The sequence below is a fragment of the Sitodiplosis mosellana genome, unplaced genomic scaffold (assembly GCF_009176505.1).
Source record: "Sitodiplosis mosellana isolate CC-2019 unplaced genomic scaffold, AAFC_SMos_1.0 Smas_scaffold_22, whole genome shotgun sequence".
NCBI lineage: Eukaryota > Metazoa > Arthropoda > Insecta > Diptera > Cecidomyiidae > Sitodiplosis > Sitodiplosis mosellana.
Genome location: NW_022595264.1, coordinates 562,677 through 582,704, shown reverse-complemented (window position 1 = coordinate 582,704; position 20,028 = coordinate 562,677). Strand labels below are relative to the sequence as shown.

The window sequence follows — 20,028 nt, the reverse complement described above, 5'->3', positions numbered from 1 at the left end:
TTCATAACAAATAAATTTGGCCGAAAAAAACCATTGTTCATCACGGCATTTCCAACAATTGTAAGTATTAAACTTGAAAGGAACGAATTGGAGTCGATGAATTGAATCAAATGTGATATGCGGCAACATTTTTCAAATTGATTTTCTATTTACAGATTAGTTGGATATTAGTTTTAATTGCACCTAACGTATACTATCTGTACGCATCGAGATTATTGGCGGGCTTCTTCGGTGGTGGTGTCTACGTGATCGTTCCTCTCTATCTCTCCGAGTTATCAAACAATCGGTAAAATCAAAAGAATTTGCAAATATTCTTCCAGATATGACTCCAAAATTATTCGAATTTCAGAATCCGAGGTGCTTTGATCTCTTCTTTGGTGCTAAGTGAAAGTTTCGGCATTGTGTTAGCCTTCATTTTTGGACATTATTTTGATTTTTATACTCTGCCCATATTGGTCATTTCACTGATGTCCTTGTTTGCTTTCCTTTTATACTTCTTTCCTGAAACTCCAACATTTCTCGTCAAACAGCATCGAATTCTCGTATGTTTGCGATTCCGATTCTTATTTTTCCAGTTGTGTCAACACAAGCATAAAATTCATTTTTATCAAACATTCATTTGCAGCAAGCCGAAAAGTCCATAAGATTTTATCAAAATTTAAGCGAAGGATATAAGGAAGATAAGCTAGTCAAAATGGAAATAAATAAACTAACGAATAATGAAGAAGAAAGTAAGAAAAAGACCATCAAATGGTCAGATTTGACGGCAATACCCGTGCGAAGGGCGTTCACAATTGGAATTGTCTTAATTGTACTGAATGAGCTGAGCGGTTTTTTGGCAATGTTGAACTACACTGCAAATATATTCGAAGATGCTGGCTCAGATTTGCATCCAAATGTATCGGCCATTGTGATTGGAGCGATCCAACTATTCGGCACAGCAATTGCAATGAATCTAGTTGACCGAACTGGACGAAAGGTGAACATTTTCATGCAATCACTATGCACACCTAATTTCGTTACAAAGTGAAATGTATTTTTTTTCAGATCTTATTTGCAGTGTCAAATATTGGAACAGCATTGGGATTCATTGTGTTGGGTGTATACATGATGTTCAAGCTGAGAGATTATCCCGTTGAAGATTTCAATTGGATTCCAGTCATGAGTTTTTCATTCATCAGCCTTATTGCATCGTTGGGTATTGTCAGCTTACCGTTGCTTGTTTTCTCCGAAGTTGTGCCTGAGAAATTAAAGGATTTTGGTGTAGCTGCTTATTTGACACTTTCTTATTTGGCCGCATCCGTGTTAATCAAATATTTACCAATTATAATCGATTCAGTAGGATTTGATATGAGCATGTTCCTGTTTGCCGGACTGTGTGTTGCTTGTGAAGTGTACATCATTTTTTCCGTGCCGGAAACAAAAGGAAAAAGTCACGAAGATATTATAGAAGCAATGACAGCTCACTAAATAGCTTAATCAATGATATAATTGTTATAAAGAACTTGAAAGATAAATTCATTGCCCACTTTTTCTTGGTGATAATCTCTTTTTGTACGTCACAACTTCTTATCACAATTTATCTGATAAAAAATGATGTGATCATGACCTTTAACAATTAAGTGTACTGGTATCAATTGGATTAAACACTCCTGGAGCGCTTGAATCTGTCATATTATTATCATTGTTAAATCATATTTATTAAATTAAATAGTATTATTACTATTGAAGATTTAAGTATTTACAGATACTCGTTTCTAACTTACATGACACAATTTCATTTTCAATTGGATTAAATCATCTTCTAAAATATGATTCGTAATTAGAACTGTCAAAGATGATAAATCATTGTTTCATACATTTTTCACCTTAAACAGTTGCTTTATACCAAGTGCAAATACTAGTTGAATGCAAACTCAAATACCAAGTCGTAATGTCGCCACGAGTTTCCAAGTTGTTTGTACGTCAATGATTTGGGCAGAGTTTGAAACAATTTATTTGGTATTAATTTGGTATGTTAGTTCAAAATTCCTTGAAAAATCGAACTTTTGTTCGGGAGGTACCCAAAATAGGCTCCCAGGAGGATTTTATCACTCCAACCCGATTTATTTCATCAAAATAATAGGGGCCCAGGAACAACCTAGCACCCGCTAACCTACATTTTTCGTATCAAATCGGTATAATAATTCAAAATTTCTTGCATTTTTTTGTTCTTAATTTTGTTAAAAATCGTGCTTTTGTATGAGAGTTTCAAATCACTCCTTCGCTCATTCATGTGGCTCTATAGATTCGAAGGGCTGCCATATAAATACAATGTAAAAGAAAGACGCGTTATGATTTTGGTCAAGAAAAATGTGGTTATTTTAAGTTGTATTTTTTTCAACTCGTCACATTTTGTTCCAATTTTTTCAGTATTCAGACGACAATAAAGACAATCAGACGTTTTATTTCATTTGAATACCCAACATCAAGATTTTCGGAATCATAATACAATTTTCCATAAAATACTGTTGTTTTTTTCTGAAAATTCTTAAAAATTTCCTAGGCAAAATCTGAATAAAAGCTGAACGCTATGAAAACGGTGCGGAAAAGTTCGTCTTACGGAGGAAAGACTATTTATTCGTGGGTGATTTCAAAGTCATAAAGTTATGTATGAACAAAGAGATACTGATTACTCTTCGTCAGCATTTGGTGGTAGCAGCCCATAGTAGATGATCAATTTTCAATTGGTAACAACAATGAAAAAATTACCATTTGCGAACAAAAAGACTAATTAATTACCATTCCAATAAAATCCAAACCGATAAATCACTCTGTCCTAAAATAAAATCAGCCATCTTGAACTGATTATACTCACGTTTATATGCACAAGAACATTATCAATTGATCCCACTAAATTTGATTCGAATCCACAGATATCCTTCATACAATTCAACACATGCTCATTGAGCGAGCGGAAAATCGATCTCTAACCATTTATGTCCAAGTTTAGTTTCAGTTAATTCAAAGATAATTGTACTCACATTCAGCCCAAGAATAACTCATTCCTTTCTAGAAAGTAAAAATCGACTTTTACTTAAAAACTCACCCATGAATCAATTTCCTTGAACAAATTTCCTCAATCGCTCCGTTTATATGATCAAAAAAGACTTTATTTTTTTAGAGAAGTTCTTCCGTTGCCAATCCTGTATTAAATGTGTAATTGATTGATAAATAGACTTACATATCCATTAAATTGTCATAATATTCGTTTATTTTAACATTTAGAAACAATGAAATTGTCGTAAATCAATTGTCGTCATTTAACAAGAATGAGGTAACTCTTTCTAAAGATTTTGCATCACAATGATGTTAAACTACAAGAAAATCGTATCATTCTACGTATTGTTAAACATACTCTAAATCAATGTCGTATAAATATCAGAAATGTATTTCAGTTCATTTGAAAATGGCAAGTGTCCGTACTTGGTAAGAAATTTGATACATTTCTTCTTGACAGCCGATGTGTTCATATTGTCGACTTGATCCGTTTTGAAGGTGCGTTGAATAAACTTGAAGCATGGATCCAATTTCATTTTCGTACTGTCAGCGATTTGACCGCGCGGTTCACATTTATCGCATTTGCATTCGAAATTCCATTTGGTTTTGAGTAAATGCTGTCGCTGCTTTGCCGTTTGCTCGTCATCTGGTCCCAAATAGCTAATGAAGAGTTGTTCACCTTTTTTCACCGGTCGAATTGTGACGCAGAATTTTCGATTGTCAACGGAATAGTTGTAGAGATTCGGAGCGCACGAGTGATTGAGCAGTGACAAAACGGTGCCGATTGAGGCGGTGTATTCACTTTCGGTTGCGTTTGTTACATTGATGGCCAAGTGATGCAGTATCAAATGCATCAAAAATCGTTGTTTTCCCTCTGAATCGAATGCTCGTTCGATGGATGGAATAATCATGATGCTTTTGAACAGCTTATACACGTCTAGCACAACATTCGCATTCAGTGGTAACTTTTTCAGCCTCAAATACAGTCGATATTTTGATTGTAAGTCCGTAATAGATTCGGGCAAAACGTCATCTTTTTCGCCGGCTTCAACGCATTCAATCAAATCATCGATGTTCGGGAATGCTGCGACTGCAATTAAAATCGTTTGAATGGTGAATTTTGCCTTGCAATGCATACGATGGTACGGTGTGTTGCAGTCCAACTGGTGCACAAGATTCTCTTCCAAACATTTGTTGCTGCAAAAAACCACATCGGAGCATTTTGAACACGCGATGAAATTGGCCACTTCTGTCAAACAATTGTAGCATGTCATTTGCTCATCGGACTTTGCGACCGATGCAAAACTTTGCTCCATCAACACCATTTGCCCCACATCGATATCACATTTCGCTACTAAATGACGTCCAAATTGAGTATTGTTGGTGATTGTCAATGTGTTGGCAATGCATGGAAAATTCCGATCGTCTGTGAAGCTCCGCTTTGGCTCTGTCAGTTCATTCGAATTTGATATCACTACCTTTCGGCAATCGGCTCGCAATTTTTCCAATTTGACAATCATTTCTGCGGGGCAGTTGGCTTCGAGTGCGAGTTCAATGTCTGTCATCGCTTGCTGGTACATTTTCATGTAGAAAAAACACTTTGCTCGACTCGCAAATGCCATTGACTCATTTTCCGTGCCGACTTCAGCGTAACACAATGCTTTGGTGTACAATTCCATTGCATGGTAAAACTGTTTGTTGCAAAATAGTTCACTACCTTTGCGAATCAGTTCGGATGACTTTTCATTGTTTTTGGCCGGCACTTCACTGTGTTTTGATTTGAGAGTTTGCACATGTTCATCCCATTTTTTGGTTTCGTCAACGAATTGGCTATCGGTGGACTTGAAGAGATTGATATACAACGATTCGACACGATTCGCTTCCTTTCGCCACAAACTATCCATAATTTATTGGAATTTTGATAACTTTCAATATTTTCGGTACACGGTATCGCCTCGGTTTGACGTGATGTACGGATGCATCGACACAACACATCAACACATGCCAACTGTCAACTGCCGAATGCTAACAACAGAACAATTCTTGGAACTTTTCGAAAGAAAAAGAAATCGAACTGCTGAAACAGCAGATTTCATAAGAGCAACAAAACCAAATACAATAATAAATACGAATCATTCATTCCCAGCGTGTTAACAGATATTTCATTTATACTTTGCAATACTTTCGGCAGATGGTGTTGATCAGCTGGATTTGACATAACTTGATTTGTCTAATGAATGACATTTCATGCTTTCGATTCAGTTTGTTTACCATTGCTTTTTGAATAATAGAATAGACTACGCTTCAACCAACTGATAAATTTAGCATTTTTCAATTAGCTCCAGTTTTGAAAGACAATCGCCTTGACACATTTAATTAAACAACAATGATGCCGATAATTTTCATGCAGCCAGGAGCTTGTCGTTCATTTGAATTACCGATACCGAGGCATTTTCACAATTATGGTATGTTCTATTTGTTTACATACGTGAACAAGAAATCAGCAGTATTTTCCAGTATTCACTAGATTGAATGAACAGAATTAATTTATTCCATTCATTGCACTGTTCAGTGTGAGTAATTTAAATTGATATGTTCCTTTTTAGAAATTGAACGTACACCTTATTGAAGCATAACAGAAGGGAATGTGGTTGGTTGAATCGCATCACCAGTGCAGCCTCGATTGTTCAATTGGAATCAATGCAAAATGACGAACACATCACATCTACCATCTGACTGAAATTAAATTGCGAACTAGGAGTGTGAAAGAACACAATGGAATCACTTTAGTTGGACTGCATCTTCAAGTTATGTTCGGGTTGAATTCTCGATTTGAATTTGAATAAACACGTAGATTAAAATTACAATTTCAGAATTATCTCAATTCCATACTCAACGATCAACGACAACAATGAATATTGGATGGAGATTATTTCGATTTGGATACTATCTAATATGGCCGAGTTGAAGCAACGACGAATCTGAGCTGAAATGGAACGAATCGAGTCATTTGCTAAGAGCAATCTTCCGAGTTATATAGGAGCAAGTGGCAAAGTTATTTACAATTTCTGAACGAAGTAAACTTACCGATTTTTATGACTCATTTCATGTGAATAAATAGCTTGGAAATGCCTTGGAATGCAGTTGTTGTGATAATCAAATGCAAAAAATTAATATATGGAGGGAGAAAACATGCAGAAAATCGAAGTGATTTTCAGAAAATGAGAAATAGCCATTTATAATTAAATTTAAAGAGAATATTCGTAAATAAATGAAAAAAAACCTTTTACTCAATCAATTTGCATGTTAAGAAAAGACACATGGAAAGCAAACATGTGATGAATAGGTAAAAACTATCGTATATTAAATACATACAATCATACTCGAAACTTCGTTCATTTTGTTTTTTCTTTCGTTTTCTTGGTGATTTTTGAAGGAGAATCATGTGTATGATACGTAACTATCTCAATTGTCCTGCTTCTCTCAACAGCTCTGCTTTCTATATTTCATTTACATTTGATTTCACTCGAATAACATTAACTTGGAAACTTTTCTAACTCTTCAATACACGTTACAAATTGACATTCATGGTTATAAGAAATTTTTTTTCTATATAAACTCCACCTTAACCGTAAATCTCAGCTAGAAATGACAATACACCGCTGTGAGTGCAGTAAAATACCGCTTCAGGCGCCTGAGATAGCAAATTCAGCTCAGCTCAGACCTACTCAGCGGCAAATATGCAGTCTCTGAACATTACAATCGTCGAGAAACTGGGTGAAAAGTGAGTTGAGCTTATCGTTGGCTTGAAACCATTTACATCGTGGTCTTTCAGTCAAATATTGACTGAATGATGATGCCATTGATTACATTAACGAGCTCGAAATATACGCCGCGGATGTATGAATGTATGATAAGTTAAGGATATTACTAAATTAACTGGATTTTAATAATATTTAAATATTTAATCGTCTAAGGGAAGCGGGAAATTCTGGTTACTATACTTGCCTACGTCATTTTCAACATTGAATCATATATTAATTATCGTTGAGCAAAAAAAATGAACGTATAGTCGAGTTGACTTGAGTTTCAAGATGTGCGCAAAGTTGGGGACACAAAAATCTAAGAAATATTCAAAACTTTTTTATTCGGTGCGATAGTAAATAAATTAGCAAGTTGGGTGATTCCATGTATAGCATATGCAATATATTCACTGCAGAAAGACAACAATAACTTGTTTATCTTCTTATAAAAGCAAATTCCAACGCGTTCTTGTATCATTTTCAATTAAAAAAAGAGGCCCCTTGAGACTTTGGCTTAGTTGCTGTACATCACACAGAAGGTGTGATATTGACAAATAAAGAATTTAAAAAAAACTAAATAAAGAAAATAAAAAAATAAAAGAAAAATAAATAAAGAAATAAAACTAGCCTACATTCATTGTCATAGCTATAAGCCGCGCAACATAGTTACCTTTGCGATGCGACACCACTGGATATCTGGCTGTGGGTGAAGTGGATGATAAAAAAAAGAATCAAACACTAATTCGATTGTGTGAACACTTTATTAAAACTTTAATATTTATTTTTCGAGACGCCAACAAGTTATCAACTTTCTTTGGAGGACATTTTATGAGATTCGAGTTTATGATTTGCTTTTGAAATATTCAACCGAGAGTTATCTCCCTCTCTCTTTCACATTTTTATGTCTCTTTATCTCTCTAACCGTCCATCCAAAGTGAGATATTTTCTGAACATTGTTTTCTTCTGTGCTTGTCGATCCTTTGTTAAAACTTTTATTTCGACAATCTTGACACTTATTTATGTTCTTTTGCATTTTGAAACCGTTCATTGCAGCTAAAAGTCGATTATTTTCATGATAATACGATAACTAGTTTTCGTTTTTTCTTTCTCTCTTTGAGTTGCAAAGATATTACATGGAAAAACTGAAAGAAGTGAAAAATCAAGACACAGTCAACGAAAATATATGAATGAAAAAAGAAGAAAAATCAAGAAGACGAAGAAATGTGAAAGTAAGAAACGAACGTATAACACAATTGAAATGTATTTCAGTTTCAGTTTACTGACTGTGAAAACATACTTACAAAATGTAGTCAAATAGAAGAAATTTGTCAGTGGTGCAGAAATGTGCAGAGCACTTGTTACACAAGTGGAAAATGTTCATGTCGTGTCGAAATGATAAAACATACCGTACATATGCACCATGCAATGCATGCATATATACGTACATTTATGAAATAAGAAAAGAATCTTAAATAAATTTCGCCAATGTCTGAATTCATATGTATGTATGTATGTATAGAACTGAAAAGACAATAGAAACCATACACTAAAGTAAAATGAACGCCAGATGATTAATAAGTAGTGTATAATAGTATATTTCAAGTCAAGTTTTATGTACATTTTTTTTCTTGTTTTTTTTTCTCTTGTTGTTGTTGTTGAATAATAATTATGTGCCTTACATTCTATCCATAAATTTTGTTTCCTTAAATAGTATAGTAATAATATTGTGTATGTGTGTTCCTTATAAATTAGTTGTATTAATTTTGTTGTTGTTTTTGTTTGCGTTTCATCAGCTTCCTTAAATGATTTCATTTCAAGTGAATTTCGCTATATGAATGTTTATGGATTATCGTATAACTCATTAGATTAGATATAAATGTACACGATTTGGTCAACGGAAATGAAGGGACAAGGGACAAGGGAGGGAAATCCAACGACAAAATCGCCCTCTCCGCATTATATATGAATATCCCACATAATATTTCATACGTGATGCTCGTCGGACGACGAACAATAATCCCAAAGCACGTTATATGGAATGTGTTTCGGAGCAGAGAAGAGGGGAGACAATCTTTCGTCTCAAAGTGCCAACTTCATTCAGTCAACCAGTCACGAGTGCACATAAACACGTCAAACACATATTTTATATAAAATGAGATTTTTTCCAATTTTTTTTTTCAAAACATTTTTTTTCGTCCATTTTTTCTCAAAAAAGTTTCTTTTTTTCTCTCTCTCACTCTCACACAAACCTCACCATTTAACAAAAATTCATCAAATTTTTACATTCATTTTCACCAATTAGCTCATCGAAATTATTTTAACATGCCAAAATCTACCGAATGAAATCACTAAAAATAAACTCTCAATTTCAGTTTGGTCGAAAAGACAATCGCTTTTCATCTTGATTTTTTTGTTTTCTCAAATCACAATCATTAATCCATCTAATTGTTTTCCTCTTTAGCCTTTTCTAAATTAGAAAATCTACCATTTTTCTGTTGCTTTTTTTTTGCTAAAACCAATTTGGCCAACTAAAAAATATTGAACTAATTTCGATTGTGTGTTTTTTTTTTCATTCGCTTAAACAAAAGGATAATTTTAATTAAGAATTTTTCAAGTGTGTCAACTTTGAGCTGCACACAACTGATAAAATTTCCATTAATTTAGATTTAGTTAAAATTTAGATTAAAAAGAAAGGTTTTAAAAAAAAAAAAAAGAAGAATGGAGTGAATGTTCTTTGAACAAAAAAACGCATACTGTTTCATTAATTAAGCAAAATGAAGACCACATTATAAAATCTATGCATTCAAATTCAAGTTTGTTTAATTTCTAAACATAAAACACACATTGAATACGAATGATTGGTCCAATGACTTTGTCGTATGCGCCGATGTTCACTGAACTACAGATGCCTAAAATTTCGTGTTAATTTTTTTTTTGATTAGTTTTTTGTTTTTTGTTTCTTTTGTCTTAAATAAATCACAAATTTTGCCAAAAAAAATGAATTTTCTAAATTGTTGGGCTCGATTGAGAGTCTGAGAGGAAGGAACCAAAATCTTTGCCAATGCTCATACGATTTTATCTATGCCAATCTCAATCTTCTTCGTTTAATTTTTTTTAGTTGTTTTATTTCTTCTTTTTTCTAAATAAATTTTCATCATTTTTTCATTGTTGACGATTCAATGAAAATAGATTGTGTTTGTGTGGATCCACAAAATAGATTTTTTTTTGCTTTGTTTCTTTTTTCTCTTCTTGTTGTGTGTTTTCTGATAAAATTTCTAATAATTTTAACAATTAAAATGTGTTTTTTTTTACTTCGGATATAAATAAGCCCCGTGATAAATGACAGGAAATGTTTTGTTTCCATTTTGGTTACGTTGTTGTTTTTCCATATATCCAATACCGAAAAAAAACCGATGATCATTTGTAACAAACGTTCATTGTTCGGAAATGAATATTGGGTCGCGTGTGGAAATAATTTGTTTGGTATGTCAATGAAGCCATGAAATTTCATCATTTATCAAAGAAACACCTTAACTGCTACATTCTTACGCAAATAGTCTATTTATGTTTATAGTTTTTTTTTTACCTTTTTTTCTAGCATTTTTTTTTTAGCTTTTCTTTTCGATTTTTTTTTCTTCGTGGTTCTACACCGCATTTTTTTCTGTTTACTTGCATCAGTTTCTTTCTTCTTTTCTATGAATCTATAAGTTTATGAACATTTAAAATGCAATAGTTATCCAATGAAAGAACAACAAAAAAGAACATGTATTTTGAGAAGGTGATTCAGGGTAAAAATTGTTTAATGAAATGAATTCGTGTGTTGTGTGTGTGTTGAATAAAATATGAATCGCTCGTTTGCCACGTGCTCGATTGTTCTATGGAGGGGATGGATCCGATTAAAATAATTATCGTTTATTGGTGTATAGAAAAATTTCACAGAAATTAATAAAAAAAAAATAAATCATTTGGTATTTGTGTGTATTATTATTTTTCGTTTGATTTTTTTTTCTTTTTAAATTCACTTCGAAACGAATTTATTTTGTGTGTGCATATTTTCTATGCTATGGATTGCTGCTATTTGGCTGAATTTGTTGCGGCGGAGACTGTGTCGGTGTGTATGTGTTTATGTGTGTGGTTGGTTCATGGCTGTTGCGGTTTTACATGGATTTTTTTTCGATGTTTCAATGAAGAAAAAAACAAAATTCTAATATAATATTGAATGCGGACATGAGATATAACATTGGTTATTTTAAAACGCTGAGAGAACAATAGGACTTTATATATATTTAATCATGGCAAAAATGAATAATTGCACAGGATTTTCGGATGCCGTTTTTCGGTTTTGTGTGATTGATGATGTTCAATTGGCTAATGGCATTCGATTGCATTTGTTTCTTGTTTCTTCCCGAATCGATTCCGATGGAAGTGTGACAATGCAATGGGAGAGCAAAGTGCAATCAAATGGGCAAAAAACCACGGAAATCCTGCCAATCAATTAATAATAAATCTCTGTGATTTCGATTCTCTTTTCCTACAAATAATGCGTTAAATTATTATTGATTAAGTGAAATTATAGCGAAATCAACTTATTAACTGTTTCTGCATTTGTGTTGTGTTTCTTTCTTTCTTTCTTTCGTGTTTTTGCTTACTTAAACACAAGACGGTGACAGTAAAAAATATGCATTTCACTAATCATTTTTTTTGTTTCACTGATTGTTTTTTTTCTTTTTCCATTGTCCACGGTCTCGTCTTGTTGCAAATTTAAGGAACTGAAAATTGATTTACTTAAAATAAATATACCTTTACATTACATATGATTCATTTTTTTTTCTTCTGCTCCACATTTGTGTGTGTTCTGCATTTGAAATTTAAATGAAAAAAAGAAATGAAAACAGATTTGCAGATATTTGCTTGTCCATTAACCAAGTATCAAGTTGTGGCCCGATATAAAAACACTTCGCTAAATTCGTGATTATACGTTTAGTACGAAATGCTGTCCAAAAATGATTCCAAATGATTACTAATCGGTATGCTTACACATCTAGTAGCTATATAAGATAAATTTTTTTTTCGCTTCGTTTTTTCTTTGTTGCTGTTGTTGTTATTGTTGTTGTTTGTCGACGAAAGAAAAATAAAACGATAGACACCTATCCATTATGAACATGTTGAAGATATTATAATGACCAATAAATCGTTTAAAGTTTTTCTTTTTATGTTATTTTTCATTATTTCAATTGAGATTGTTCATTGAACAATATTCATGGATTAAATGTTCTCTTGTTCGTTTATGTAAGTGTATGTGTGGTTTTTTGTGTCATCTAAACGTCATACTAATGGCTATAGAAATTGAATTCCATTTAATAAGTGTATGTATGTTTTTTTTTGCTCTTGTTCATCTAGAAAAATTTGTCGGGGCGTATTTTGGTTGAGATCGCAATTAGTTTTTTTTTTTTATTTCATTTAGTTTGTTTTCCTGTTCGATCCTAATGTTAGTGTAAAATACGCTCATCAAAAAGCATTATTATTGCACGCCGTCTTCGTGTGTTTCGTCTAGTGTTCAATGTCATTATTATGGGGAAAATGAAACCGTTGATTTCTCTCTCTTTTTTGTGTTTGTTTCTCTTTTTTTTGTTATATAGTAACTTATTCTCTCAAAAAAAAAGACTTGTGATTTTTTGTTATTCTTTTTTTTCTATTTAGTAAATTAGTGTGAATATTTTCCACGTATGAATTCACTTCAAGTTAATACTTGTGTATCGGTTTATTCATTTAGAAAATGTGTGTAACTTAAGTCGCTGGTTTTTTGTTTCTTCATTAAAATAATTGAGTCTTGTGATTCTAATACTTTGTAGAAAAAAAATGCATGTCTAAGGATTGCGTTACTTCTTCGTTTTTAAATCTTTTTCATTCAATATTTGACTATAAAAAATCTTCATTTTTTGTTTGTTTTAAAAAACAGTGTTCAAATTTTGCTAAATTTGGTTCCAAAATTGTACTAAATCAACATTCAATTAGATCATCGTTTTTCGACGATTAGTCTGCATGTATTTTTGCACTGATTTCGTTGATTTTTCTTGGCTAAATCAATATGTTTGGTTTTTGCATGTTTATTTTACTGCTGAGAGAGCAAACGCAATCTATCGCTTACTATCTCTCTCTATTCATCGTACCTGTCTATAGTAGTAGTAAATTTCCAACAGAATTAGGTTGATTGTCGATTTTTAAAACGCATTTCTTTTCATTTTTTTCTCTCTCTCTCGCTTTTTTTTTGTTGCTTCGGGTTGTTACTTTGTATTTCTCGTTAAGAACATTCCGGCTCATTTCATTAGCACGTAATTTGTATGTTTTATTTGTCTGTTCTCGGGCTTGTTATTCCAACCAGCGACTTTTCAGTTAAGCACTTTTCTTCACATTATTTACACGAGATTATTCTCTCTCATTGCGCTTTTTGCTATGAATATCGAATAGAGTTTTCGGTTCGACGATAGAAGAAAACTTCGGTTCATTGATTGTATGTGAAATTACTAGAATTTTGTCATTTTATTAAATTCCAAACATTCTCTTGTGTTTATTCCCTCTTTTTTTATTCCTTAAATTACATCAACTATTTTACGATGCTGTCAATATTTCCTATCAATATCGTGTGTGTGTGTGTTATTTTCCAACTTTATTTATGTATTTGCTGTATTGTTTCGTTCTCTAAAATTGTTGTGTATGTGTGTACCGTTTGCAAAGTTAACTATTCACTAGAATATGAATGCAGAAAATTATTGACGTCATTAAAAATTTGTTCATGCCAGAGCAGTGCTGTTGCAGCTGCTGCTGCTGCTGCTACTGATTTTTGCGAATAGAATCGAAATCCAATTAAACTTTTCTTGTATGCTGTTGCAGCAATACTTTGACTCTTGTTTAAAACCCGAAAAATGATCATGCATTCCGGTTCTGTGTGAGCTGTACGTGTCGAGGGTATTGTATACGTATGTATACATGTATATATATAGCCTTGTTTCACAATTTCCCTAGCCACTGTTGTGTCTAATCTTTCTCCTTCTTACACTTCCTATTCCTCTTCTCTAACACTTGCTCATTCTTTTCACTTAATTTAAGCTATATATTCATTTCGTTTCTCTCTCCGTCACGCGCTCTCCTTAGCTGCTGCGTTCAACTGGTTAGGATAATTAAAATGTTTTCGAATAACTTTTGCCTTTAACGCTTACATTTCGGGTGTCTGTATGAGATAAGCTTTAATTGTTAACATACGATTTATGTTCATGTAAATTTCAAAGCTCACTGAAATACAATCTCTACGTAGTTCATGTTGCTGTTTTTCTGTTGTTGTTATAGTATGCGTATGTAATAGAATACCGTTCAAATATAGCTATTGATTCAGAAGTTTTTTTTTTCTGCCCGTTATAAGTTCGGTTTTGGGCATTTGTTTGCTCCTGCGATCATCTTTCACAAAAAAAACATCTATATGAAATCTACGTTTACTGCAAAAATGTACCATTATGTGAAAATTGATATTAATTCGATGACGACATAATCCCTCGATTTTGTTTTTATAAATAATAAAATTTAAATAATCCAGGCTTTGTTATGCGCTAAATCCATCACGCTGAATAAATTCATGCGATAAGTGTGATGCACTCGCTTTGCGGTGAACGAAGTCTGTTGCTCTTCAGAGTTGTTCACGCATGAACGTTCATGCTTTGCAGTGAACGCATTGCTAAGCGGTAGTGAAGAGCAACATACCTCGTTCACCGCAAAGCGAGCGCATCACATTTATCGCATAAATCTATCGCATTAATTTATTCAGCGTGATGGATTTAGCGCATAACAAAGCCTGAAATAATCATTTCACCGTTGTTTTTCTGTATGAATAAATTTGGTGGCGAGGATGGGTGATTTTTCGGATGTTTAAAAATGTAAATCTAATAAATTCGAACCATTCGAATCGTCACACACGTTCCTCACTTTCTCACTAGTTCAAGTGTGTGGATGTGTGTGTTTCTTGTTATGTAAAACGTCCATACACAACAATTTCAAATGTTTTACTTTTCCGTGTATGTGTGTGTGATTTGAAATCTTAATTTTCAACTTTTGTTTCTTCCTTTTTTTGCTTTAATTTCACTTAAATACTAAAAACTTATGATCCGATAATAATAATCCTCAGTTACACAAATTGTTTGTATCCTCCCTAAATCCATAAACAAAAATGAAACGTAAATTTAGTAATTAATTAATTAATTCTTTCTCTTTAAATTTTAATAATTTGAGTTCTGCGTTGCATTAGCGCCGTCTCATGCGGATGGCCAAACGATTGTTTTGTGTTGATAATACGCTGCTGCACTAGATCCCAATTGAAAAGTCGTAGTATGCTGTTTGCTGCGTACAGCTCAAGAGTTTTGCTTCACAACGATGACACCAGGCCGATTGTTGATCGAATGATGCGGATGAATCTGTGATACAATGGTTGCACCACTTGGTGCTGACGATGATGTCGCACGGAATTGCAAGAATGGATTCATTTCGACTTGAATGGGCTGGTGCTGATGCTGATGCTGATGTTGGCTGGGCTTGTTGGTGAGAGCAAGCGGAGCTTCTTGAGTTGGTTGGGTGGTTGGTTCAATTTCGCCAAACAATTGGTCGCCTTCCAAATCTGTAACGGACAAAAGAGACATTTTTTGCAAAACGTGTGACCAATTGAAATGAAGTTGCATATGGTTTGATTTTGGAATCGTTCGAAACCATTTGTTGTTCCATGAAAATGTTATTTTCCAAATAAATGTTGTTAAAGTAAGAAAAAGCGTTTTTCAAGCTGAAAAAAAAAATGAGATTCCAAATGTGTACTTACGTCTGATGGCTTCAACGATGGTCTCCAAATTCTGTCGTGATGTGTTCTGATGTGTGATGAACATGCGGGATTGTGTTTGATTCATTGCTGTGCCGTTTGTAGCGATGGCATCAGTATTGCATTCTTTGAGCACGGTCATGCTGCCGGGCGAATGGATTCGTTCGACTTCGACTTTTGGTTCAGCTTTGATGGCAGCTTCCAAAATGGGCTGCAATCGAATTGTGCTCGACGGACCTGTATGTGCGACCATCGGATGCGATTGCATATGATGACTGTCAGCGTATGGTGACTGTGGTCGGCTGCTGTTAATGATCAACTCTTCCTTGCCATGCATCATATCGCACGGTGACAACGTACGTGAATCATCATCATCGATGTGTGGGTGATTACGATCCATACGCGACATGGTTTCGACCATTTCGACTTCTTCGTGTTCGATCGGCGCGCACATAACCACCTGTGTTTGGCCAACGTTTGGAATCGAATCAAGTGCCAACACATGTACATTTTGCATGTTGTGATGCACTTTGTCGACCAGCACCGTTTGAACTTGTTGCTCATCATCAACGATGGCGGTGTGACGATGCAAATTATCGGTGTGTTCGATCACTTCATGTGGCTCATAGCTGATTCGTTCGCCATTCGTGTAGATTGTAGTCTGATGGCATTCGGTGAATTGACGCAAGCGATCTTCAAGCGCTGAATTTTTGCGTCGCTCCATTTCGAGCAATGTTTTCATTTCGATGAACTCTTTGGCGTTCACCGCTGATGCATTTGATGCCGGTTTCGAAATCATTGCGGTGCCAGCAACAACTGTTGTTGGATTCGATGCCGAGGAAAGCAATGTAACCGTTGTTGGTTCGGGTGACATTGAACCAAGACCTTCATCAGACGAATCGGATATCGTTTGCATTGTGTAGATCGTGTCAATTTTACGTTTTTTCAGCGCATGTGGCTGCTGTGTACCGGTCGATGTATTTGTTGGGGCCACAGTTTGTACCACTTCAACAATGCCAGCATTATCATTTTGATCGACCAATCGCTTCAACTGGCAATTTTGTGTGAGTAATTGTGTTTTCTCACTTTCCAATGCGATGATGTATTGAGCGGTCTGTTGCAAAATTGCGGCCTAAACAGCAGGGGAATAGAACAAAATGATATGGTTTGATTAGTGAAACATTATAATATAATAACGCTAACGATATACTAGATAGGTAATTATTGGATATATATATATATATATATATATAGTTTATTTGTTCAGGACATGACACTCCAATTATCCCTAATTTTTTTTAATCACCATAAAGTGATAAAACCAGACAAAACGACAACAACAAATCTATTTAATCGAAGAAAATTCGTAGAGATAACGAATCGCATAGCATATAATCGTCGATTCAATCTCCCATTTGGCATTTTGGCATACGACTGAAAATAACATCAATTTTTGACAACATGACAGCAATTTTTATTGCTTTGTTGACGGAAACCATCTGTTCATGTTTATTGCAGTCCAGCCGCGATCGTTTCTTACATGCAACCCAATTTTTGGTTCGTGCTTTTCTCTCTATCTCTGCCGCTATGCCGCTCTCCCTCTCGTTTTCCCGATCAGCTAAAAATAAACACGGTGAATGATGATATAAAATAAAACAATAAAAATTGTGTGCTCTGTGCTGTGCCTCGTAGTGGCCGAAAAATGCTGGCTGCATGTATGTATACAAATATCGTGAATGAGGCACGTTGCAAAAGGTGAAATCTGTACGCGAATAAGATGAAAACGAAACGGTGTGAACACCTTGCAAAAACCGTGCCTGCTGATTGGATCGATGATCGCATATTGCGATGTATTGTTTGACTTGCTTTTATTTTCGTGTTTTCGCTCTCTCTCCCCGAATTGAATGAAGACACCATTCTTTCCGTTTCCTTACATTTAGTAGAAGCAAACGGTGATCGTGTTTTTTCTTCCTCTTTTTCTGTCTTCTCTTTGGTCGCTTCGGTAATACCGAAATTCAAACATTAAAAACGCATTTGTTTACGATGAACAAATAAAATGCAATAATTTCTTCCTGGTTTTCACTTTTGTGCTACGGGCCAAAGTGTAACGATGATAGAACAAAAGACACAATAAAAAAACACCCAAACGACAACCAAACTCTATTGTCCTCATTTTTTGTTTAATGTTCACCAACTAACCATATATATGTCCTTTGGAGAATTCGTTTCTTTTAATATCTTTGCTATTCATTTTGTGCTGTGTTTTCATTCAGATTTCGTCTCGTATCAATTGTTTGCTAGTTCGCTTTGGCTGAGCTATATTGTCGGTGGTTTGGCCGTTTCAGGTTCACGAGATCACGGGGAATTTAATGTGTTTCGGTAAATTATTCACAGAATTGCTCAATTCTCGTGCTACATATAACCACACTGAACAATAGAAACGGAAAAGGAGCAAGAGTGGAGGAGCGAGGCAAAGAGAGTTAGAGGAGAAACCGAGGAGCAGAGTTTACAGTGGACGAAGTCACCCGACGAATTCTACTAAGGGATAATAATTTCACTTTATACATAAATCATGAGATCATTAAACGGTGATATTGTCTGATAGTCCAATGGCACTGTGGATGTACTGTGTGTATGTGATGTGTTTCATACGCTGTCGAGCCCTCTAATGGAGCGATTTATAAGAGTGTTCGTTGTCTCTTTGAATCAACGTTATTTTGCCATCGCTCGTTGTGTGTGATTGTCTCTCTCTCTCTTTCTCCCTCCGTGTGTGTCTACTTCTTTGCCAAAGCGCTGCGTTGAAACACACACACACACAGCGAACACTGTTGCTCTTTTGCTACGTGACCGTAATTCTGGTGTATTGCACCACATCTGCTGGTTTAGCACAAATGTACATCATGAGAGCTGATGCTGTGTCCTTTTTATCCGAGTTGGTGATTGTTTATAGTATTTTGTTTGCGCCTTAACGCAAAATTGAAAATTGCACCACGTCATGCAATGATGATACCATATGGCACACACAATGTGGCTCGCACGCGCCACCGTAAAATGAAACGAATATTGTCTTGTAAATCAATTTGACAAAGAAAAATTCTCATCGCAATATTCGCCACCATGTGTGTGTTACGCGCGCGTCAAGCCAAAACATCCATTAAGATCGTCGAAACAGCGCATTTCTTCGGTCTGCTTTTTTTCCATCGTCTTTTTGACAACGGCCAAATGAGAAACACGCATAAAACGACCGTACACAGCGGCTAATGCAAATGCGAACACTTAATGACACTTTAATTCGTTTGGATAAGTTGGCGCGAGCAAGAGACACGAGACGAAGAGTCAAGCATAAGACATGAACTTGAAATGTACTATATCCGCCACGACATCATCAGAAACAATGTGTAAGCATGATGTAGTACAGTGAATTGAACGAGAAATGATAATGCTGATTAAATGAGTTTTTATTAGTTTCAGGCCGAGAGAACGAAAAAAATGAGCTGAATTCCGATTCATTACCAGCGACGACGTGTCGCTATAAAATAGCCATCATTTAATGGATTTCATGGATTTTATTCGTTAAGCACTCGCTCGCTCGCTCCGCTGGGGACACAATGCACAAATTCAATGAAAAAGGAATCACCATGAACAAGAAAATAACATTAGTTTTTTCCTCTCGGTATGTTCACATTGCCGTTGCCAAACAAATTTTAGATTTTCTATATCGTTCTTTGGTTTGTTGTTGTTGTTGTTTCGAAGTTTCTTCAACTGAATCGGATTGTATTAGTGCAGCAATGACTTCATCGAGTCGAATGAAAAGTTTTCCATCGGTTTTAAAACATGAAGCGACGAAAAAAAAACGAGAATTGAATCCAATGTCACGACACTTTATCCCAGAGCAAGTCATTCTGATTGAACCGGCTGTGTACGAGATTTGAACAAACAAGAGATTGCTTTCTCTCTAAGCTCATATCTATGTCTAACGTGTCGCAGCAGTAGCAGCCGCACAAGGCTCTGCTCAATTCGCATTTGTTTCATGTGAGAAATGAAATCGAAATGAAAATTCACGGATCGCAATGCGTTTGACGTCAGTCGCAAATAGTGCATCTCAAATGAAAATGTTCAAGACAATTTTATATGCTGCTGCAGTTATTTGACTGTTGTTTTCTGTGTTACTTTTTTTTTGTTTTCGTCTTCGCTTCTTTTCCCCCACACTGTTATGTCGTTTTTCTTCATTCGACGACCGAGAGTCACAGACTGCATTTGGTGCGAGTGCCCCGAATCAAAGCACACTGCACATCGAAAATATTAGATTTTTCGTCTCTCTCTCTCTCTCTCTCT

General features: G+C 34.9%; 3 protein-coding genes across 4 annotated transcripts in view; 1 reads left to right on the top strand and 2 right to left on the bottom strand.

The window, feature by feature from the left end:
- Nucleotides 1-3: 3 nt before the first annotated feature.
- On the top strand, nt 4-2,449 carry LOC129568721 (facilitated trehalose transporter Tret1-like; the record flags this gene model as incomplete). Its single annotated transcript, XM_055446964.1, has 5 exons — nt 4-60; nt 156-286; nt 350-542; nt 626-979; nt 1,048-2,449. Coding segments are annotated over 5 exons (1,158 nt in total), but the record flags the coding sequence as incomplete, so codon positions are not given.
- A 777-nt stretch (nt 2,450-3,226) lies between these two features.
- Nucleotides 3,227-5,261, bottom strand: LOC129568760 (histone-lysine N-methyltransferase SMYD3-like). The gene has a single exon (XM_055447022.1). It carries the CDS (start codon nt 4,941-4,943, stop codon nt 3,399-3,401), a length of 1,545 nt encoding a protein of 514 aa, XP_055302997.1. The 5' UTR covers nt 4,944-5,261; the 3' UTR covers nt 3,227-3,398.
- Nucleotides 5,262-13,347: 8,086 nt separating this feature from the next.
- Nucleotides 13,348-20,028, bottom strand: part of LOC129568807 (uncharacterized) — a 148,201-nt gene continuing 141,520 nt past the window's right edge. For both annotated transcript variants that reach the window (XM_055447112.1, XM_055447113.1), the window contains exons 3-4: nt 15,697-16,825; nt 13,348-15,501 (exon numbers count right to left, since the gene is read on the bottom strand). In XM_055447112.1, the coding sequence (XP_055303087.1) occupies nt 15,239-15,501; nt 15,697-16,825 (1,392 nt within the window). In that variant the 3' untranslated portion in view covers nt 13,348-15,238. The remainder of the gene's footprint in view (nt 15,502-15,696; nt 16,826-20,028) is intronic.

Excerpts from the sequence above, each read along its gene's own strand:
- LOC129568760 (XM_055447022.1), bottom strand. The coding sequence starts at position 4,943 with ATGGATAGTTTGTGGCGAAAGGAAGCGAATCGTGTCGAATCGTTGTAT.